Source organism: Dreissena polymorpha, chromosome 2 (assembly GCF_020536995.1).
Source record: "Dreissena polymorpha isolate Duluth1 chromosome 2, UMN_Dpol_1.0, whole genome shotgun sequence".
Taxonomy (NCBI): domain Eukaryota; kingdom Metazoa; phylum Mollusca; class Bivalvia; order Myida; family Dreissenidae; genus Dreissena; species Dreissena polymorpha.
Window position 1 is genome coordinate 108,961,841 of NC_068356.1, and position 24,573 is coordinate 108,986,413.

General features: G+C 34.2%; 2 protein-coding genes across 5 annotated transcripts in view; one reads left to right on the top strand and one right to left on the bottom strand.

Annotated features, from left to right (window-relative positions):
• LOC127868446 (GPI inositol-deacylase-like) overlaps positions 1-24,573 on the top strand; it is a 69,539-nt gene that overhangs the window by 27,556 nt on the left and 17,410 nt on the right. Inside the window, exon 16 of the mRNA XM_052410232.1 lies at positions 1,321-1,516. Within this exon, the coding sequence (XP_052266192.1) occupies positions 1,321-1,516 (196 nt within the window). The remainder of the gene's footprint in view (positions 1-1,320; positions 1,517-24,573) is intronic.
• LOC127868447 (uncharacterized) lies at positions 6,930-24,404 on the bottom strand. 4 transcript variants are annotated; one of them, XM_052410234.1, is made up of 2 exons: positions 24,066-24,404; positions 6,930-9,827 (listed from the first exon to the last, which is right to left on the bottom strand). In XM_052410234.1, the coding sequence occupies exon 2, from the start codon at positions 9,802-9,804 to the stop codon at positions 8,173-8,175; it is 1,632 nt and encodes a 543-aa protein (XP_052266194.1). In that variant the 5' UTR covers positions 9,805-9,827; positions 24,066-24,404; the 3' UTR covers positions 6,930-8,172. The 4 variants fall into 4 exon arrangements, with proteins under 4 accessions (XP_052266194.1, XP_052266195.1, XP_052266196.1 ...); XM_052410235.1 differs by lacking the exon at positions 24,066-24,404 and adding an exon at positions 21,064-21,477; XM_052410236.1 differs by lacking the exon at positions 24,066-24,404 and adding an exon at positions 13,933-14,049.

Consider the following 24,573-nt stretch of genomic DNA (forward strand, 5'->3'; position numbering starts at 1 on the left):
ACAATTTTGACATGGATTTAACGTGAATGAAATAAATCTTTAAAAGAACATCATTGTTCGAATTTAATTATAAATTATTTTATTTGTTTTCTTAACCGCTCGACTCAAGGTAATTGGAGGATATATATAGGCAGTGAAAATCTTAACTTTAATTGTAATGTGATATAAGCTCACCTGAGCACAAGGCGTTCGAGGTGAAGTAATTTTTGCACATTCCATCTTTATCCGTTGTTGTAGTCAACGTTAATGAATTTTAAATACCATAATTTTAAGAACTTATAGTCAGTCTTAAGCCGAAAGCAATAATTGTGTACCACCATCTTGAAGGCTGAGTTTTTTTATACAGGAAAATCAATATAAGCTCATTAAAACACTCATTTGACATATGCTAAATGATAATGAATGACCAATCGGAAAAAGAGGAAAACTTCCATTCACAAGTTACATCAAACACACGTCAAGCAAACTATAGACCAAAAATATAAAGATGATGTAATCATCCCTTTCCATAATTAACAGTATACAACCTTATTTCTTTGATTACTTGTAAATGTGCCATATAAATTACCACACATATCTTGCCATAAATTGAATGCTGTTACAATTTCATTGCAGATCATATGTATTTCATCATGTTTTTTTAAAGTAATCATTGACACCATTTTTCAACGGCCAGGAGATAGTCAGGTTACACACTGACAGCTACGACTCCCTTCCTTGTCACCTTCGGTGTACACCAATCATTGTACATGTAGGCCATGTAAAACCTTTGTTTTGAAAAAAGGGGGCAAAGCGTTTGCCTTCCTTTGCAAAGTTGGGTTGCATGCATGGAAATCATTCCCATAGTAACAGACCTTAGTGCTGTAAGTAAATATAGATGTGTAAACTCAGAATATGCAGTATTTTAGACTAAACAATTTTGGGTCCAAACACATGTTTGTATTGGAATCAATGCCAAGTATTTGTTGTCCCATGGAAATATTAGAAACAATTAATTCAGAAAACAAAAATTCAGTACCTGTATATATCAAAAGAGCCAGAAAAGCACCAGATTACATTTGGCAAATAGATTGGCAAGTACCTCTTACACAAGATAAATGTAGCTGGGAGAGGCAGGTACCTCTTACACCAGATAAATGAAGCTGGGAGAGGTAGGTACCTCTAACACAAGATAAATGTAGCTGGGAGAGGCAGGTACCTCTTACACCAGATAAATGAAGCTGGGAGAGGCAGAGGAGACTACTAGTCCCAAGACTCAACCCTTCCAAGAAAAGAAATTTCTGTTCCTGGTTCATGGTTAATACTTGATGTCTCTTGCAGGTATTCTCAGAGTGGTAACCTCAGTATAAGGCTTCAGAACGTTCCACCAGATCCCATCATCAACATACAAAGTGGCGAGTACTCATGGGACACTGCTAGCGCCACTAACGACCATGTGGAGCTATATCTGCATCTGGACCCCTCGTGTTCCTATAAAGTCACCCTTGCACTGTCCTTCAAAGAGATGCTGGGGCAGGTATGTACGCCCGTTTTGTTTGTGTAGCCCCCGCCAGGGAACGTTTACATGGGGTCTATTCGCGTCACACTTTGGGTCTGTTTGTTGGTCAGTGCTTCATTCAGCAGGTCAGTTGGAATAAAATGTTGGTGGAGCAAACTATGTTCACGTTTGAATTTGAGTAGAAACTCCAAATATGTCATCAAGGTGAAGTGAACATTGCAAGACACTCTTTTTAACAACAGTGATCAACACATTCTAGAGTAATTTGCTTTTCAACATAGCGGACCATTGGTGGTGGTGGTTGGGGGGGGGGGCAGTTTGTCAGGTCTAGAACCAAACAGTTCTAGTTGTAAGAAATAATATATGATATATCAAGGCATATGTTATCATTGGCTAATAAACAGCGAAGTGTATTATGATGCACAGGATTTACACAAGAGAACAGAACAAATATTTTATTCACTTAAGCATTTTACAGCTCATCATGATCACTATAAAACATTCATACATGCGGAAAAAAAGGAATTAATTATGCTTGAGAGTGTTGTGTGTATATTCATACGACAGTGTAAGTCTGAATGAATAGTTTATTATCCATGGAATAAGAAAAGGGTTGTTTAATGGGCAATAAGCAAATTATTGTTAAATGTACAACTGATTTTGTTGATGATACTACAAGATGGCAGATAATTTAATCACATTTGTGCTTTATGTTGTATTGTTTGTTGTGTTGTACCGGTATGTTTTATGTTCAGTTTTTATGGGCAATCGTTCACTTGCCTTTAACTCTTTGCCACCTTGATACATATTTTTATGCATTTGTAGTCCCTTAGAAAGTTTTATTTAATAAAAGACCTTTCTGACTTTATTCAAGTTTTAAAGGCTTCATTTTCAACCCTTAGATACTGATGAGCAGCAAACAGCTTAAAACCTGAACATACTGTAAGTTACTCGCAAGCTGTTCTGGTTTTATGCTGTTTGCACATAGCCATTTTCACTTTGCTTCTGAGAGGGAAAGGGTTAATAATGCAGATGTTTAAAGATAATTATCTCCTGAAAATGTACCTGGAGTTTCTTTTTTAGCTCACCTGATTGCTCAGGTGAGCTTTTCTGACCGGTCTTTGTCCGTCGTATGTCCGTCCGTCCGTTAACATTTGCTCGTAAACACTCTAGAGGCCACATTTCTTGTCCCATCTTCATGAAACTTGGTCAGAAGCTTTGTCCCAATGAAATCTCGACCGAGTTCGAAACTGGGTTGTGCCGGATCAAAAACTAGGTCACTAGGTCAAAAAAAAGAAGAAAAACCTTGTAGAAGTCATATTTCATGCCCAATCTTCATGTAACTTTGTCAAAATGTTTGTCTAAATGTTATCTTGGTTGAGTTCAAAATTGGTTCCGATCCGTTGAAAAACATGGCCGCCAGTGGGCGGGGCAGTTTTCCTTATTTGGCTATAGAGAAACCTTGTAAACACTCTAGAAGTCACAATTTTTGCCCAATCATCATGAAAGTTGGTCAAAACATTGCTTCAATTGATGTCTCGGACGAGTTGGAAAATGGTCGAGAACTGTGAAAAAACATGGCCGCCAGTGGGTGGCGCATTTTTCTCTATATGTATATAGTGGCAGTTTTCCCTATTTGGCTATAGAGAAACCATGTAAACACTCTAGAAGTCACAATTTTTGCCCAATCATCATGAAAGTTGGTCAAAACATTGGTTTTATTGATATCTCGGACGAGTTTGAAAATGGTCGAGATTGGTGAAAAAACATGGCTGCCAGTGGGCGGGGCATTTTTCTCTCTATGTATATAGTGAAAACATGTGAACACAGTAAATGTCACATTTTTGGCCCAATTTTCATGAAATTTGCTCAGAACATTTGTTTCCTTGATACGAGAGTTGAATTAAAAAATGGTTCCGGTCAGTTGAATAACATGGCTGCTGGGAGGGGGGCAGTTTTCTCATTATGCCCCCCCCCCCCCCCCCCCCTTTCTAAGAAGAGGGGGTATATTGTTTTGCTCATGTCGGTCCGTCCGTCCACCAGATGATTTCCTCATGATAACTCAAGAGCGCTTATTCCAAGGATCATGAAACTTCATAGGTACATTGATCATGACTCGCAGATGACTCCTATTGATTTTTAGGTCACTAGGTCAAAGGTCAAGGTCACGATGACCCGAAATAGTAAAATGGTTTCAGGATGATGACTCAAGGACACTTATGCCTAGGATCATGAAACTTCATAGATACATTGATCATGACTCGCAGATGACCCCAATTGATTTTCAGGTCACTAGGTCAAAGGTCAAGGTAACGGTGACCCAAAGCAGTAAAATGGTTTCCGAATGATAACTCAAGAACGCTTATGCCTAGGATCATGAAACTTCATAGCTACATTGATCATGACTCGCAGATAAGCCCTATTGATTTTCAGGTCACTAGGTCAAAGGTCAAGGTCGGGATGACCCGAAATAGTAAAATGGTTTCCGGATGATAACTCAAGAACGCTTAGGCCTAGGATCATGAAACTTCATAGGTACATTGATCCTAACTAGTAGATGACCCCTATTGATTTTGAGGTCAATAGGTCAAAGGTCAAAGTCACGATGACCCAAAATAGTAAAATGGTTTCCGGATGATAACTCAAGAACGCTTAGGCCTAGGATCATGAAACTTCATAGGTACATTGATCATGACTCGTAGATGACCCCTATTGATTTTCAGGTCACTAGGTCAAAGGTCAAGGTCACAGTGACCTGAAATAGTAAAATGGTTTCCAGATGATAACTCAAGAGCGCTTTTGCCTAGGATCATGAAACTTCATTGATCATGACTCGAAGATGACCCCTATTGATTTTCAGGTCACTAGGTCAAAGGTCAAGTTCACGATGACCCAAAATAGTAAAATGGTTTCTGGATGATAACTCAAGAACGCTTATGCCTAGGATCATGAAACTTCATAGGTACAATGATCATGACTCGCAGATGACCCCTATTGATTTTCAGGTCACTAGTTCAAAGGTCAAGGTCACAGTGACCTGAAATAGTAAAATGGTTTCTGGCTGATAACTCAAGAACGCTTATGCCTAGGTTCATGAAACTTCATAGGTATATTGATCATGACTCGCAGATGACCCCTATTGATTATCAGGTCACTAGGTCAAAGGTCAAGGTCACAGTGCCAAATAACGTATTCACACAATGGCTGTCAAGGTCACGGTGACTGAACTTAGAAAAATGGTTTCTTGATGATAACTCAAGAATGCTTACGCCTAGGACCATGAAACTTCATAGGTATATTGATCATGACTCGCAGATGAAATAATGATGAAACTTGACCAGGATGTTTGTCTGGACAATATCTAGGTCAAGTTTGACATTAGGTTAAGATTGAATGAACCAACTCCTCTCAGGTGAGCGAACTAGGGCCATCTTGGCCCTCTTTTTTCCCATAATGGAATACACTATTGATAGGAAAGACAATATTGCAATTCAGTACAAACAACAATATTGCAATACAATTTTCCATGGAATCATTTTTTACACTAAATTTTTGCTACCTTGCATTGTGCATAGTTTCAAAAGTGTCTTGTTTAAAAGAAAGCATACATTCTTGTGTCAATTGTCAGGCAATCTTAAATGCTTAAATGATCCAGACACTTGTCATAGAATAGAAGGTCGAGATGTGTTTGTCTTCATTAAACAATGGCTTGTAATTGGGGCAGTAACCTGGAGGATTATCAAGGGTTTTAGCATCAGCAAACATTGTTTAAGCCCCCATGATCTATTTAGTCCAACTCAAACCATCCGTATTTATTCTGGATCAATAGGAAATATTTGCTTAGTTTGTATAGCCGACAATGAGCACAGGCTGTGAAAACAGATTTTATGTTTTTGGACATGTTGAAATAAAATGTTTTTTGTTGTAATGAGTGTTATTACGTTCTTTTGATATTCTGTTTTTCTACTTGAACTGAATATTACTGGATTTAAAGTAACCAGAAGTCCAATTGGTTGTTATTCATGTCAGCTTTGCTCATAAAACAACAAAGAACTTTTTCAATGCATGATATCACAAGTCAACATTTAAATACATACTGAATAGTTGTACAATAACGATACAGAGAAATCCATTCAAAACCTGTCAAATATGTCTGACTAACATTTCTGACAAATATTAAAAAATGCTTTAGAAACTGCTTCTCTTATATCAAATACTATATTGATTAGTATGCTCACAATCAAAGTATTGTTCTTGAGATTGCAATGAAGCTACAGTGTTCTTCCTTGACAAGATTGCAGCATGTGTCACTTGTGCACGAGTAAGAGATTTCAACATATTAAAATGATGTTTAGAATGTAAGAAAGAATCAGAACAGATTAAGCATCTTTTAGTGACTAACTTTCTTGTGCAACAAAACATAATATCTTGAATTTGTAAAATGTCCGAAAATCTGTTAATTATTGGTTCAGTAACGACATCTTTAGTTTGTATTACCAGTTCTCAAGTGTTGTTGTTTTTTATGAATATTGAGATTGCTTGAAAACCAAGCATGTTTAGCCCAGTATTGTTACCGTTTGTTAAATAATGTTTATTGTAACAATCCATTGATGATGACATGTATAAGTGACACTTGTAATGCAGTAGCAGGGGGTGTTTACCCAGGTGTTCACATCATTACAAAATACACATATTGATTGCCTTCAGCAGTATTTACATGAATTATACATTCATTGTTACTAGTCTTCTTTCTTAAAATTTAAACCATTCATATAGATTACCAATGTTTAATTCATGACATCAAAATAAAAATTCTCAAGTTAGGACATTTACCCCCCTACATTCAGAACTGGATGAATCTTTGCCTCCATACGTTCTGAACTGAGAGAGCATTTACCCCAATACATTTTCAACTGCGTACTTCCCCCATATATTATAAAATGAGAACATTTACCCCCATACATTTTCAACTGAGTACTCTTACCCCATAAATTATAAAATGAGTACATTTACCCCTATACATTTTCAACTGAGTACTCTTACCCCATAAATTATAAAATGAGTACATTAAATTTTACCCCAATACAATTTCAACTGAGTACTTCCCCCATAAATTATAAATTGAGTTCATTTACCCCCATATGTTCTTAACTGAGTTCTCTTACCCCTATAAATTCTGAACTGATTACATTTATCCCATACATTCAGAGCTGAGTACATTTACTCCCATAAATTCAGAGCTGAGTACATTTACTCCCATAAATTCAAAGCTGAGTACATTTACTCCCATAAATTCTGAACTAAGTTAATATTTACACCCATACATTTTGAACCAAATGTTCATTTACCTAAGGCCAAACATTCACATGGACAATTGTACAAGAAAACTAAAACAGCATATTTTGATAAATTTCACATTTTATTAGCACAAGAAAAGTAAAACAAAATCTTAACAATAAATAAATAAATATTTTACACAATCTGATAAAATTCAAACAAACAAACAACAGTGTATACTGATTATATAGAGTTCCAATTAACACTATTCACACTGTTTAATTATCAATGAATTCAGAGTTACTGTTATGACATGTAAAATGCACTCATAGAAATATAAAATTTGGATATGATTGCTTTAGAAATGTTAAAACAATGAAGAAAAAAAACCCAAGGAAATTAAGACTTTTTTTTGCTTTAAATAGTCTCATCATTGCCATGCAATAATATGTGCATGATATATTAACAAAAATATAACCCATATTTCCCAATTAAATGAAGAAGTGCAATTCATATCAGTGAAACATTAAGACTGTTTTGGTTCATCAAAAAGTGAGAAAATAGCTGAAAATTATAATCAATACTTTGCTTATATCTGGTATGAAATCCTACATTGGTTATTGTCATTATGTTTTTACGTTCTTGAATTAAAAGCTTAAACCTGTAATTTAACAGGATTTCAATACGATGTGATGTAGTTTTAAAGAAGATTATACAGCAGTTTATGGCCTTCCCATACCACATAATGATAGCTGATCAATGTGAATTTATCTTGTATGATTTCAGTTAATTAGTCTTTAATGAGGTGGCACTGAGAAGTGAATAAGCATTTTATTGAGTTTTAATAAGGGTAATACAAAACAGAAATTAAAGTAGTAAATAATAATACAGCAAAGTAAATTGATTGAAAATTCTTTAAACTTAATGTAAGAAAGGCAATTGAAATGAGATTAATATTGTAATCCTTAAATACATGTATCTGTATAATTCTGTTTCTCTTTTGCATCCTGTTTTCTGAACTTAAAATTGATCTGTGTGCTTTGAGTTTGGCTATGATTCTTCCAAGAATTTTGAACTGGAATTTTCATTAAACATTAAAAAGCTTTAATAATTTGTTTACAGTATGTGTTACAATGCATAATAGGTTGTAAAAAAGCGGCAATTATGGCATGTGTATTATGTATTTGAAATTGAAACATGTACTTATTAACATGTTCTTTTATTGTCCTATAATAAACAAATGAAATCCGTAATTGACCAGCAAATTAGCCCCATGAGTTGATTTATTACCAAATCACTTGTACATATGGTGAATTTTGCACCAAATCGCTTACATTTCAATGGTCAATTTAGGCACATAATTATTTGCACTGGTCATTAATTTGGCACCAAGCTGTTCACGATTTCACTGAGTTTATGGCACTGTTTCTGCGACATCTTTCATAATAGTCTTTAGTATTAACAGCACTGTGCGTTTCAACATAATTGTCAATCTTCTTTCTCAGCGAGGCATGAAGTTTCTTAAATCTTTCGCTTCCCTCACTTACGTCAACCACAGTCCGGCCATAAACCGCCGTCCTCGTATCAAAGTCCTTTTCTGCATTCATTAGCCTACGGTCCTGAACGACATTGTTTATGGCATGATTGATTCTGGCTGATCTTGATACTTGTTTTGTCACCTCATTTCTGGATTCAGTTCCCGGTTGTCTAGCACTGAGAGCCGTCACACGTCCATAGCTTGCCTTGCTGGATCCCCTTGAGCTGAAATTTACTCTTGGTCTCATTGAGTGTTCTTGTTCACTGTGCCCATTTTGGAACGCTGATTTATCGCTGCGAGTTTCACTTTCATGACTATTTCCTGCAGAACTGTCCTCTGCACTTGAAGCTTTTGGGGAGCTACCTTTACTGTTTCGTATACTTTTGTCTCTTGAGTTGTTTTCATTTTTGCTATCTTTAGAAGGAGCACAGTTTTGAATTCTGGAGCAAGAACGAGTGTTGTTATTTGTGTCCACTACACCATCTTGTATAACTATGTCATTGAGCGCATTATCAATTGTGTGCACTGATTCTGAGCTTATTTCATCGTCTGCATCGAAGCCGTTCCTTCCTTCAGAGTCTTTGTGTGATGAATCTTTTACAACTTTTTGTTTAGCATGTGGCACCTTCCCTAAAACTTTTGCAAGTGTTTCCTCGTCATCTGATTCTTCCACCTCATCTAACATCTTACGATTTTCCTTTATTAGCTGGGGTCGATATCTGCAAGTTATTTTACAGTCGTCAATTGAGATCACGTTGAGCTCTCGATTGGAATACGACCTAGCGACAATAAAGGGTTGCATGACTTCCGTCTCCAAAGATTCAATATCACTAGCCTTAGAATCATCATCTATGATTGTAACTGTTTCAGTACCGTTGTCAAACTTTGAGTTTGTCACAACCTCACTTGCAGCAGTTTCTGCCGTCTTTAGCTCATCAGTTTTGCTACTTTTCTTAGACTTTGCTGTTGTGCCTGAGTGTAGATTCCGGCGTTGAGACGAGTAAAATATCTGGGATTCTGCCAGATTGTTTTTAACCGTGTGATAATCATTGCCAAAGAATCGACTTCGCATTTTTGTTGTTGTAGCACGACTGACAGCGCTGGTCGCGCGTGTCCTCTGGGGATAGATAGCGGACCTGCTTCGAGTAGCCTCATCTTTGTCGACCTTCATATTGTACTTTGTGACATCGATTTTCATAAAACTTCCCGACTTGGGACGAGAGTTCTTCGGAGGTCCGTAGAAGCGGTTCACCTGACGTGTCCAGTACTCCACCTGAGCTAGCTTTTTTACAGGCAGGAAAACATCCTGTTTATGTGCTGCTGTCAGCAAATGTGTGTGCTTAGAGACCAGGATCTGAGCCTCATTCCAGTCATGAAGCTGCGTGTGAAACGTGAGCGCTTTCTCGTCCATTTTGGTGCCCAGGTACGTCTCTGAGGTGAAGAGGTGGGGCTCCAAGCCGGAATCCCCTTCACTTTGTTGGCGCTCCTTCATTCTGTCTATAGATTATTGATGGTCTGGAATGGAGACAACCTTATGTTATTGTATATTGTTGATGTTATTTAAAAAGGATTAAGTGAACTTGATTAGACGGTCTACCAGTCAAAAGCTATGTGAGAAACTTTCAAATCAGCTTCTCAGTACCATAATAGAACATTATTTTAATTGCCATCATTATTACCATCATCATCATCATTACATGAAAAGAGCTTTATATGAACATAAAAATTAAAAAAACAATCATTATGATCAACCATGATCACTCTTTATGATCAACATCATTAATTATTCTTTATGATTATTATCAATAATCATTCTTTATAATCATCATCAACAATAATTCTTTATGATCATCCATGTTTACTATTCATGATCAACATCATTATTCATTCTTTATGATCAGTCATGATGACTCTTCATGATCAAAATCATTAATCATTCTTTATATTTTCATCCTCAATAATCATTCTTTATGTTCATCATCAATAATCATTCTTTATGATCATCCATGATAATTCTTTATGATCAACATCATAAATCACTCTTTATGATCATCCATGAACATTCTTTATGATCAACATCATTAATAATTCTTTATGATCATCATCAATACTCATTCTTTATGATCATCATCAATAATCATTCTTTATCCTCATCATCATTGATCATTCATTATGACCATCATCAATTATCATCTGTAAAATGAAAAATTTAGTAGAGCAAAGTCGGGTAATTTCGACACCTTAAGAGTAAAATTTGATTTAGTCCTGATGTGTCCAAATTACCCTCCAAGTGCCCAAACTTAATGAAAAAACACCGTTTTAACTTGTAGATATTTGCTAACGACCGTTATTATTGTTGCCGGCATAACTCAAAACTTCAAGCGATTTAACTAAACTGGGCGGAGTGTAATTTCGACAGTAAGTGGCTTATTTGGACACTTGGTCTGGTATTAATTTCAACAACTGTTCACATTTTATCTCTCAATTAATAGAATGCCATGATATCTTTAATGTCTAGTGTTAATTAGTTTACGGTGGTTTAGTAGATGTGGTGTCCGCCTACCGATCAGGATAGAGTGTCTCAATAAGTTGTAGGCTTTCCATGCAATGGAGCTTAAATAAATATGATTATACTAAACTATTGTTTATTGCAAATCAGAGAATTATAAATAAATTGTATTTAGAGTTTGTAAGGTGCTCCCACTTGACTCAATATACAGTACAGACACCGTGTACTTAAACAAACGCCACTCGCCGCGGTGTTCATCTCACTGTGTTAGGTTACCAATATGAACCCCGCGATGGGTGTTCAGATCAAATGTCGCGGGCCGTTTGCCATAAGGCGAACACCGCGAATCACCGCGGACCCATAATATCTACCCTGGTGTTCATCGTGTTCGCTAAAAATAAAATATTTGAACATACACGTATTGTATTGATCCCTTTCATTTAAAAGTGATAATGAATTAATAAAGTCTATTTTTATGTAAATGCTGGTCAAAAGGATTGTGATAAGTATCTAAAATATATTGGCAACAATAAAACGCCGAAAAAGAGCCCCAAGTCTCTGGATTCCCCAATATATAATGTGTCAACTTTATCAATCGCATACATGCAACTTCTCCCATCTTTATCCATTACTCGATAACCCCATATATGCCCGATTTCTGTTTTTGAAAGCAAATTATGCAAGGATAATATAGACAATAAGAGTGCTCAAGAAGATCTTAAACATAAAGGTTCGCAATTTTCAAAAGTATCAAATGAATTTCGGCATATGATTCTATTTAAAGATTTCATGAAATAAGCGCCCAATAAAAGACAGTTGTAATCAAACATGCGAAAACAACCTTACACGGTTTGATCGCGCCGGGTACAGCTATTTTCAGTTACAACTTCTAGATGAAATAAATGAATTTCTTTGTCATGATAAAAAGCGCGCGAAAATTGGCATGGGTGTATTTATTTGTAAATAAAAATTTCGTAGCAGGTACAACATTGAGATCATTTAATTTCCATTAAAAGTTTTGTGAATTTCAACTAAAGTACCGGCTATCTCGTGAATTATTTGGCATTGACATTAAGAGTTAATAGTATTGATCATTTAAATGCTTTATTTACGTTTCTGACTTTATGTACTGTCCGAATTTAAGTACGCATACATGTGCACATACATGTAATATCTACATGTAGTATATGATTTTCTTGTGAACATGTACATTTAAAAACGCGTGAATGATCCTCGCAGACAGGTGTTTACGGTGCCTGGCAGCATCGCGGTGATCACGGGTGTTCCCGTTAACAATATAATTAAGTAAAAAATACAATTTCATTAATTAATAACCTTCAAATCTTTAAATAGCTCTTTTTGTATATAATCTGCTTGAAAAAAATATAGAGAGAGCTAAATATAATATTCAATAAGCTGCGTCAACAATCATTTAAAGAGTAATTCTAATTAACAAATCTATCCTGCCAGAAGCGCTGGGAAGGCTTGAAAACAATAGGAGTGTCGGAATTACCCATCATCATATAAAATGGGAGGATAATTACCCATCATCATATAAAATGGGAGGATAATTACCCATCATCATATAAAATGGGAGGATAATTACATTACCCATCATCATATAAAATGGGAGGATAATTACCCATCATCATATAAAATGGGAGGATAATTACCCATCATCATATAAAATGGGAGGATAATTACCCATCATCATATAAAATGGGAGGATAATTACCCATCATCATATAAAATGGGAGGATAATTACCCATCATCATATAAAATGGGAGGATAATTACCCATCATCATATAAAATGGGAGGATAATTACCCATCATCATATAAAATGGGAGGATAATTACCCATCATCATATAAAATGGGAGGATAATTACCCATCATCATATAAAATGGGAGGATAATTACCCATCATCATATAAAATGGGAGGATAATTACCCATCATCATATAAAATGGGAGGATAATTACCCATCATCATATAAAATGGGAGGATAATTACCCATCATCATATAAAATGGGAGGATAATTACCCATCATCATATAAAATGGGAGGATAATTACCCATCATCATATAAAATGGGAGGATAATTACCCATCATCATATAAAATGGGAGGATAATTACCCATCATCATATAAAATGGGAGGATAATTACCCATCATCATATAAAATGGGAGGATAATTACCCATCATCATATAAAATGGGAGGATAATTACCCATCATCATATAAAATGGGAGGATAATTACCCATCATCATATAAAATGGGAGGATAATTACCCATCATCATATAAAATCGGAGGATAATTACCCATCATCATATAAAATCGGAGGATAATTACCCATCATCATATAAAATCGGAGGATAATTTCGACACCCCACATATCATAATTATAAAAAACGCTTGGGGCCATTCAAACACAAATACAATGTCAAGTGAAACAAATTTTATACTAGAACTTGTACAAATACCAGAAATACAGCGAAATCCTGAAGGGACGTTATTGACAATTATGTAACCTCCCTTAGCGAAGCTCATAACGCTATAAAAATTCGCTAAGTAATACAATGACTTGCCTACATGCAAACAGCGAGACGCTTGATAGAGATATGTTATCTGGTGATGTCACAACACCACCTACGTCACATTTAAAAACGAAATCAAACGGGATGATGATGATTTAAGACAAATCAGATAAATATTGTGAAAAGTGTCAAAATTAGACGACTGTCGCAATTACACGACATTGCGCTATCAGGAATGTCATCTTTGTGATGATCATTAACAATAATAATCATCAGATCATGGTTGACATTTTTGTTACCATTTATCACCGATTTAAATAAGTTTTAGAATTTTTTCTGACCAAAGTTCAAAATTAATGTAATTACTGCTTTAAATAAGAATAATAAAGTACTCACATAACCCCAATACATATCAAAGAATTATTCTTATAAACTTCTTTTGTAGGCTTTTTGTAAGTTTCTGATTAGCTAAATACATCCTGTTATAGCAATACAAAATCTCTGCTCCTATATTATATTGTAATATGGAAGATATCTGTAACTTTATGTAGTTCAATAAATATTTTCATACATTTTCTCACAGCTTTGACACATTACGACAATTGCATTTGAACTCTATTTGGTAGGATTTTGATATGGTGCATTATATCCAATCAAACCTCGAACAAAAGCTTGAATTTTATAATCTGTCGCACATTAATCTGTTAATCTTTAGTGTGTGTATAAACAATGGTATCTGCGTGAGATATTGAATAATGTGGTCCACAGTTCATAAGGGCAAATGCATTCTGCGGGATTGAAATTCTAATAAAAATTATGTCTGTATGTCCTTATGTCTGAATTATGGAATTTGTTGTTTAGACTGCTATCTCTATAGTAGGCCTATAGAAGTCAAATGATTTCACTAAACACCATCCACCCAACCCACACTAAATCTTTTATTTTTAGACAATGGCTAACTATTGATCATAATTGATCATAAATATCAGTCTGAAATTCAGAAAATTCTTCACAATCTGAAATTTCATCATGAAATTTTTTGATGAAAAAGCATTCATGTTAATGAACATTTCACCAGAAAGTTTAAATATAATTGTAAGTCTGTTGTATATGATATTTGATATGTCTTATTCATATATACTGACTTGCAGTTAAACATAAATTAGAGACTAAGATAAAAACCTTGTAAATATGGAACCTGGGTCATTCTTCACAGTATCATGTCTATTTGTGTGCATACGTGGTTAAACATGTTACATTTAATATGTTGTGCGGTCAATTTATAGGTTATTACAAGTGGTTATAAATCTAGTACAAATAACTCAGAGCGATTATATGTATTATAAGAGCGAATGAATATTTCAGCGGGAAATGGTAGCGTTGTACTGACTATTTCAATTAGGCATCCGCAAGTTGTGAACTGTCTTTGAACCAAAACGTTTTAGTTTATACAGGATTTTGCCTTGCAAAGACTCTTTGCTAATGTTTATTGTGTGTATTCCTATCATCTTAATTAAATTGAATCAGCGCAATGATGCAAATACAGTGTTTTATGTTTATAAAATAAACTTTTATTTAGTGTTTTGGTCATTGTGTGCTAATCTTAAGTCTGCTATATTGTTTGAATTATCTTAATCTTTACATAATATCTGTTTTAAAAGATGTTTATACTTCTTCAATACTCCGTTTAATATGATTCCTTGATAAGCACAGACATTGCTATCTTTAACAATCCAAACATTTAATAGCCATTTGTCATTCAATTGATACTACGTTTGAAACTAAATAAATATGAATAAATACATTTGAAAAAAATGTGATCAATATTTCCCCTTTATCAGAATGAACAAGATTTATATTTTACTCTTCATATTTTTGTTCCTATAATCTGAACCCCATTATAATGAAGTAGATCTAGTCTTTTAGTGTTTTTTTTCCTTTTTAACAAATTAGAAGTTATAATCCTGGCTGAAGTCAGATCCGGATTAACTTGTTCAAATGAATTATTCATCTAAAATGCACCCATAAAGGGAATGACAAACTTTGCTTTAATAGGATTATGCAATAATTAGGGTATCAAACACTAAATCCAGTTTAGCATTGTACTCGTGTGCACGTTGTGATTCTTAATAACATCAGTGAAAAAATGTTCAATCATAAACATTTACTTTCCTATGAAAGATAAATTTAAGTTTAGCCCACATTTCACATTAAGTCAAAAAGGAAGATCAGATTAATTAACTTTATTTTGGGGGCTATTAATTGATAAAACTATTTAAATGAATTATTTTTGTTCTCTGAGTTAGGATTTGTGTTGTTTTTTTTTTGTTTTGCGTGTAAATAGTTGTGTGTGTATTAATAATATATTCATGTATTTAAACAATAATCCTTACAAGTTTTGTTGATTATTTTTTCACTGATAATTACTTCAGAAGGTCTGCAGAGACTGCATTCAGTTTTGTAACATCTTAGATTTATTATATATGATCTGTTTTCAAAAAGAGGGTAATTGAATTGACAAAATCATTAGAAACTGATAAAAAAATATGAGCCTTTTAAAATAAAAGATGTGAATGAAAACCTACAAATCAAATTAACAAAATTGTTTAAAGTACAATGCAATTTTGTGCATTTTTTTCAATCAAGTAAACTTTTAAAGTAATATGAAAACAAATGTTGAATGGACATGATGTTTTGATTCTTATTGTTTGCTGATAAATAAAACAATTCTTAAACCCATGTATAACAAATCGTCACAATTATGTGCCAACAATTGAAACACAAATAAGCTAACAGATTCATTTATGTGCAGTTTTAAGAAATGGCCTGATAACCGCGGTTTGATATGGTCGCTGACAATACACCGGTTCCCGTGCTATTGGGCATTGTACATGTAATCATGTCTAAAGCCACTGTATTAAGGAACAAAAGCAAAGTTATTTACCAAAATTTCAATAAAATTGTATTGTTGGTTCAGGATTTTATTTGTAAATCATTGGTATTACTTATTTTATTCTGGTATGACAATATTATCAACATGGGTGTGCTTTGTGTCAAATTTTATGTTAAACCAAACAGCTCAGCTCTACAAATTTGTATATATTAAATATTTGTGTATTTCATGAATTTTGTAAGTTCATGTATTTGACCCTATTTGCTTAGTTTAAGAATGTCTATATTTGTGAATTACGTTTGTAAATAAATTAAGTAGAATTATACCCTTTCTATTTAGCATTCTTGATAAAATAATGTTTGACATAGCATGGATTTTTGGGCATGTCAAACATAGGGTTTCTTCTCCTGACGCATCTTAAAAAATGATTTACATTTAAATCTAATGAAGAACTGAAACAGATTGTCAAGATTAGAGAAAATAAATTATTGTTGGAACATGTTTTGGAATTATATTACAAATTAACAAGAAACAAACAAAAAATTGTACATTTTTAATCCCATGCCAAAAAGGGATAGGAGGAGTAAAGGAATGCCTGTTTTCATTCTGTCATTCTGTGTGTTACACTTTCTTGTCTGCCCCATATTTTGTATGAAAAGATTTTCATGCAACTTGTCTAAAATGTTAAGGTCTGCTCCATAGCTTCTTAGCTCCTATACCTTTTAAGAATTCATCAAATTTGCCTCAAATGCTGACAGTGTGCAGAAGGCATGAGTCAGTCATGCCTGCTCTAGGTCAAGGTCATATTTCAAGGTCAAGGTTTGAGCCTCCATTTTGATAGCTTCTGTACCTTTTTAATGATTTTCATTACACTGGGCTACAATGTTAAGGTCATGGCGGCGATGTGCAGATGGCATGTGTGAGTCACTTAGGCCCAAAATCAAAGTCACCTGTTCAAGCTAAAAAATCTTAGCAGGAAAAATGCCTGCCTTGTAATCATTAAACAAAAAAAATTACATTTCAAAATTTAAAAAATAGTGCTTTCACTTTTTTCATATTTAAAATAAATTATGAAATGAACTTATAATTATTCCATCCTTCAAAACGGTGGGTGTTTATTGCATTGCATTGGTCAGACGGTCCGTAGGTCAGTATATGGTTCGTATCCACGCCATATATATTTTGATTTTGAAGTCACCAGTTTAAAGGTCATGTACATATAATCTAGTATTAAGAACCTGGGTCAACAGGTTAAAGGTCAAGATAACAAGAGCTTGTAACAGAAAATGGTTTCTAAACAAAATTGTGAGAACACTTTGGACTAGGATCATGCAAATTGGTGAAGTGGTTACATGGTTATGTATGATGGTATGAGTGTAAGAAGCCTACTTAAATTGAGGTCATCAGGTCAAAGGTCAAGATCACAGGGGCTTGGGATCATATAAATAAGTATGCTGGTTAGTCTTGACAAAGGATCACCCATGATAGTTATTTTAAATCAAAAGATCTAAGGTTAAGTTCAATAGATAACTTTGCTGAAAGCAAGGGTCATTACTGTTTTACAAACATCATGCCATTATTTAGCCTTTTTCTCTTTGAGACTTCTCTGTTATAATAAACTATACACATATTTTATTGACCTTTTTGCTTGCGATTAATAATGTTATTGTTTGCACAAGCATAATGCATAAAAAAAGCTTTACACAATTCTTTTAGTTACAACCTCAATGTTTGTTTGAAAACATGGTTACATAGCGATGTGTCATGAATATATTGTCTACCAAAAGCAGACATTAAAATAGAAATGTGCAGTGTCAATTATTTAGGCCTAAACTCTCCAAATGAATCACATTAAGACATAATTATTCGAAATTGTAAGGCTGCCTGAAAGACCTTTTTGCAGTTCCGCTATGTAAACTGAATGTCATGTCTTACTCCTTTCATTCACTTTTTCTTTTGATTTATTGTGCACTGGGGTGTTAGGTTGATAAGATAATATTTGGCCAATGCTTTTTACACATATATGAGGATTCAGACACTGTTAACCCTTTGCATGCTGGGAAATTTGTCGTCTGCTGAATTTCTAAAATTAGCATTTTCTTCGATTTTTTTCAAAGAATACTATCAGAAAAGCAAACAGTTTGGATCCTTATGAGACGCGACGTTCTGTGGCGTCTCATCTGGATCCAAACTGTTTGCAAAGGCCTTCAAAATTCGGTTCCAGCACTGAAAGAGTTAAGAAACTGTTGAATAAGTATGTAAATGAAATTCTTCAAGACCGGATTCATGATGTTAATTATTTTCTTCTGCTTCATTTGTACATAATAATCTTAATGGTAAATAGTAATTCATACTCAAACGGAGTTGATGGGGGATAATATATATTTAAGCCTCAACAATTTAATAGCATATATACATTTTAATGACCTTCACATGTCCAATCAAGTCAGTATAACCTACATAAAAATGATCCTGGTAATTAGATTCTGAATAATGTATCATGACTGTGAAATATTCATTGAATGGTGTAATTATAAACCCTCATAACAAATTTTAATGTAAAAGTCATATGCTTTATAATAATATAAGAGTATCGCCATAATATAACAAGAAAACAGCAACAACAGGAGTGCACAGTTACCAGGTATTTTGTGAAAAAAAGAGCAAAACTCAAGTCCGTTTTAAATTTCATTCATACAGTGTATATACATTTTAGGTGCAAATAAGCAAAGTGTAATTTGAAGTAGAGAATATTTTAGTGGTGAGTTCAGTCCTACATGAATGATGTATATATATAATACATGTTCTTTTTTCAGCATACAATTTTTAGCTCATCTATTTTTTGAAAAAAAATTATGAGCTATTGTCATCACCTTGGCGTCGGCGTTGGCGTTGGCGTTGGCGTTGGCGTTGGCGTCGGCGTCCGGTTAAGTTTTGCGTTTAGGTCCACTTTTCTCAGAAAGTATCAATGCTATTGCATTCAAACTTGGTACACTTACTTACTATCATGAGGGGACTGGGCAGGCAAAGTTAGATAACTCTGGCGTGCATTTTGACAGAATTATGTGCCCTTTTTATACTTAAAAAATTGAAAATTTTGGTTAAGTTTTGCGTTTAGTTCCACTTTTCTCAGTAAGTATCAATGCTATTGCATTCAAACTTGGTACACTTACTTACTATCATGAGGGGACTGGGCAGGCAAAGTTAGATAACTCTGGCATGCATTTTGACAGAATTATGTGCCCTTTTTATACTTAGAAAATTGACAATTTTGGTTAAGTTTTGTGTTTAGGTCCATTTTATTCCTTAAGCAACAAAGCTATTGCTTTCATACTTGCAACACTTACTAACTATCATATGGGGACTGTGCAGGCAAAGTAATGTAACTCTGACTGGCATTTTGACAGAATTATGTGCCCTTTTTATACTTAGAAAATTGAAAATTTGATTAAGTTTTGTGTTTAGGTCCACTTTATTCCTACAGTATCAAAGCTATTGCTTTCATACTTGCAAGATTTATGAACTATCATAAGGGGACCGTGCAGGCAAAGTTATGTAACTCTGACTGGCATTTGGACGGAATTATGGGCCCTTTATACTTAGAAAATTGAAAATTTGGTTAAGATTTATGTTTTGGTCCACTTTACCCCTAAAGTATTATAGATATTGCTTTCATACTTGGAACACTCACAAACTATCATAAGGGTACAGTAAAAGGACAAGTTGCATAACTCTGGTTGTCATTGTTACGGAATTATGGCCCTTTTTTGACTTAGTAACTTTTAATATATGGTTAAATTTTGTGTTTCGATCCACTTTACTTCTTAAGTATCAAGGCTATTGCTTTCAAACTTCAAATACATACATGCTATCATGAGGTTACTGTACCTGGCAACTTGAATTTTACTTTGACCTTTGAATGACCTTGACTCTCAAGGTCAAATTATTAAATTTTGCTAAAATTGCCATAACTTCTTTATTTATGATTAGATTTGATGAAACTACTCTTACCTGACATACCACAATAGACTCCACCCAAACCATCCCCCGTGCCCTCCCCCCCCCTCCCCCCTCCCCCCCCCCTATTTTTTTTTTTTTTTTTTTTTTTTTTAAGATCATCTCACAAATGACCACCACACCCTCACACTATACCCCCACCCCCCCCACCCCACACCCCCCCACCCCACCCCCCCCCCCCAATTTTTTTTTTGATTTTTTTTTTTTTTTTTTTTTTTTTTTAAGATCATCTCACAAATTACCACCACACCCTCACACTATACCCCCCCCCCCCCCCCCCATTTTTTTTTAAAACGGTTATGTTTGAAATACAGTCCAACCATCGCACCCAAACCCCCCCCCCCCCCCCCCATCGCCCCCCCCCCCTCTCCCCCCCCCCGATTTTTTTAATGTATATAAATGTCGACAACCCCACACTATACACCCCTCTTCACTCCACTCCTCCCTCCTTTGTGATTGAAAATGAGAGTCCCTTTACCTTTAAAAAGAAAATAGATGAGCGGTCTGCACCCGCAAGGCGGTGCTCTTGTTTTTCTTAACTAATTATTGTTATATATATTTTTGCTACTTAAGTAATATTACATAATACTCCTATCTAGGTAGGTGTGTAAATATAACAGTTGTCAATAACTTCTGTGTAAAAATGTCAATTACACCCTCAAAAATAAAATGACAAGTTTTTAATCAATGCAATAGCAATTTCTCAAATCAAACATAAGTCAACATGCACATGTGTTGTTTAAAATGAATACAGATGATGTCTTTAAAATAAAAATGTATTATTATTCTTACCTCCATCCTGAGTGAATTTTACAGAAGCTGTGATTTAAAGTTCCCATTCTCAGATTTAAATTTAATTTAAAAACACTAATTGATCAATTAATAATACATTATTCAAGATAATTTAATTTGGGTTAGTAAATGTTGTTAACAAAACTAATGTAACATGGATACTAGACAAAGGTCTTGAAAAAGTATCGTGCTAGGTAGCAACTATTCCATTGAGCTTGGTCTGCTACAATTATTGCATTCGTTAATTCTCATTGGGTCCTTTAATCTGAAATAAATCCGTAATTAATCATCAATCTTTGATTCACTGTTGATGAGAAATTTAAACATTATTGCCGATTGATCAAACAGCAAGTTAAATGTAACCAGTTTTTATTACTCCAAGGACCAGATTGTCAATAAATGGTTCAATGTTATCCAAATAAATTTATCCTGCTAGCTACCTGGCACTCATGTTGATAAAACTTGCAGCTCAGCTGTCAATTTTAACCACTCACATTTAAAATGATCATTGGATATTCATGTTTAATTATGAATTTAGATTTGGTATCATTGTTTACTAAGCATTCTTTCTATGGTCCCCATCACTATAGTGGGGGACATATTGTTTTTGCCCTGTCTGTTGGTTTGTTGCTTTGTTAGCTCTAATTTAACATTTTTCCATAACTTTTGCAATATTGAAGATAGCAACTTCATATTTGACATGCATGTGTATCTCATGGAGCTGCACATTTTGAGTGGTGAAAGGTCAACTTCAAGGTCAAAGGTCAAATACATGGGTCAAAATCGCTCATTTAATGTACACTTTTGCAATATTGAACATTGGAACTTGATATTTGGCATGCATGTGTATCTCATGGAGCTGCACATTTTGAGTGGTGAAAGGTTAAGGTCAAGGTCATTCTTTAAGGTCAAAGGTAAAATATATGAGGACATAGTGATTCACAAACACATTGCTTGTTTATCTTTGAAATAAGTGTTAAAGGCAAAAAAAGAAATGTTCTGTTCAAAGAACCTTTGACCGGTCAATGCAAAATATAGCATTTGTGGTTTTAAACCAGTTTAAGGGAGCCCAAACTTTTTATGGCCATTTATAATTCATAAAACTTTAAGAAGAATAAATTAAACCTTGTATAATCTCAATGCAAATCAAATTGCCTTGAAAGAGAATAAAAGAAAGTACGCTTCAAGTTAATACCAGGTTAAGAACTTAATGGTTGTATGCTTTCCAGAGCCTCAGAACTGTAACTTTGCAAGACACAATGAAATAACACAAACAACAAGTGTACATCTTGTCTTTTAGAAATTAGAGAAATAGCATATTCGAGTTCAATATTCAGATCCTGCTCATGGAAACTACTGTCAGGCCAAAGACTAGTTCTAGTTACCTGGTACTCATGGTCCAAACACAAAGAAGTATAATGTGTCATATAAGCATGGGCCTTGTACAAATCTCCACACTGATGCATAAATGTCAGTGATTTTAAACAGTTTTACTTGGAGGACAGTGTTTATATTGAAGGTGTCCATAAACAATATTATTTCTTCTTGTGCTGGGAAAACTGGTATTTTATTCTCAATACAATGTACTATATTTTTACAACAAATTTAAAACGTCTGTTTTGATTGAGCTTTACCTAAATAAAAATTGTTCTACCTTTATTGACACTATCCTAAGCTTTTTGTTTTGGCGACAAACAATGCCACTAGGATAAACTGAGTGCCTATATTAAATAGTTGAAGATTTATTGTCTACGTGAAAAGCTATCTGACTATTAAAACTCTATCAGTTTTATTACACCTCATTGCTTTTGTTAAAAAGATTATGTAATGGCAAGGTAGTACAGCAAAATTCTTTTAATATTTTTAAGTGTTCAACAGAGAACCAATTTATCTGCTTATTATTCAGTTATAAAATACAGTCATTACACATTCAACTTTTGTATCAAATTAATCTGTAAGTTTTTTGCTTAGTTATGGCATAAATTAAGCTCAGCTAGCATAAGCTTTTTTTTAAAAAACATGTTGATATTAAAAACTAAGAGTTGGCTATAACCGAACAAAGTACAGTACACCATTTAAATGGACACACACACAAAACTGATCAAGAGAGAATGTTATTGTCATGTATACGCAAAGAACGAAAGTAGGGCACATGCGAGTCTAAAGGACCTTATTTCATGTTGTTGAGGTAAATTGCCATGGATTCGTATCTTTTAAAAAATATGATTAAGTTATTTTGTATATTTAGCGCATTTAAATGTTTGTCTGATTAGAAATAAAAGCGAGGCTTAATACAAAATAAGGTTTGTACAATACAATTGTATAATACAATTAAGAGGTTGCAGTGGTGTAGTGGATATGATGTCCTCTTAGGGATCACTAGGTCACAGGTTCGATCCCAACTGTGGGAGAGTTCTTTAGATTTTCCCCATAGACACCAAGTACTGGTTCTAGTCCCAGGAAACGGACTTGAGAGCATTTCAAATAAGCCTTTGGCTTTCTATGCAATCAAGCTAAAATAAATAGGTTTAAACTAATACAAAATGAGTAGCCAGAACCAGCTACTGTCAGCCCTAGATTTCATGTCGCATAAAATTTGAAATGATTTTCTAAAGCAAAAGAAATAGTTCCTCTGTATGAAGTGGCTATTATAATCCAGTGTAACCAGTACTCATCAAGCTATTTTGACTTAAGTATTTCGAGCTATCTCATAGGTTGCTATTTAGCGAAACTGCTTGAAAGATAAGATGACAATATATCAAACAGATTCAACTGCTCTAGGCCAAACTACTGTAGAACCCTTGAAAGAAAGTACTTCACAGCATTCACCAAACAAGAATGCAATTTACTTATCTCTATATAGATGATATATATAATGGTAGATTATGCTCAAAAACATAATTGCCTTTTCAAGATGTATAAAAGTAAACAAAGTTGCATAAATCCAGTCGTATCCACACATTTTTAAGAACTAATCTGTCATAACTGAACATATATCATACCTGGCAATATGAAGTTGTTATGATATAATCTCTTGAACAAATTGGCACATTCATCCTTTGTTACTTGTGTTACTTGCTTAATTACATTTTTATTGCAAATATATTTATTTAAAATCCCTTTTTCAACGGAATCTCACTTAAATTCTGTTAGTCCTAGCTTTTGAACATTGAATAGTTAAACCCCTCGTCTCACTAAGCTCATTATGGTGGCAGACACACTACACTGATGGCAATCTTGTTCCAAACTAGATACGATGTGTAGGGGTATTTATCCAACAGATTTCATATGAACTGAAACACTACTGAACTGATATATCAAATATTCAAGCTCAAAGCTTATTGACTATTGAACACAATTGACACTATATGTTCGTTTTGTCAGGTAGGTATTCGCACATTCATCCTTTTTTACTTGTGTTACTTGCTTCATTACATTTTTATTGCAATTATATATTTATTTAAAATCCCTTTTTCAACGGAATCACACTTTAATTCTGTTAGTCCTAGC

Excerpts from the sequence above, each read along its gene's own strand:
- LOC127868447 (XM_052410234.1), bottom strand. The coding sequence starts at position 9,804 with ATGAAGGAGCGCCAACAAAGTGAAGGGGATTCCGGCTTGGAGCCCCAC.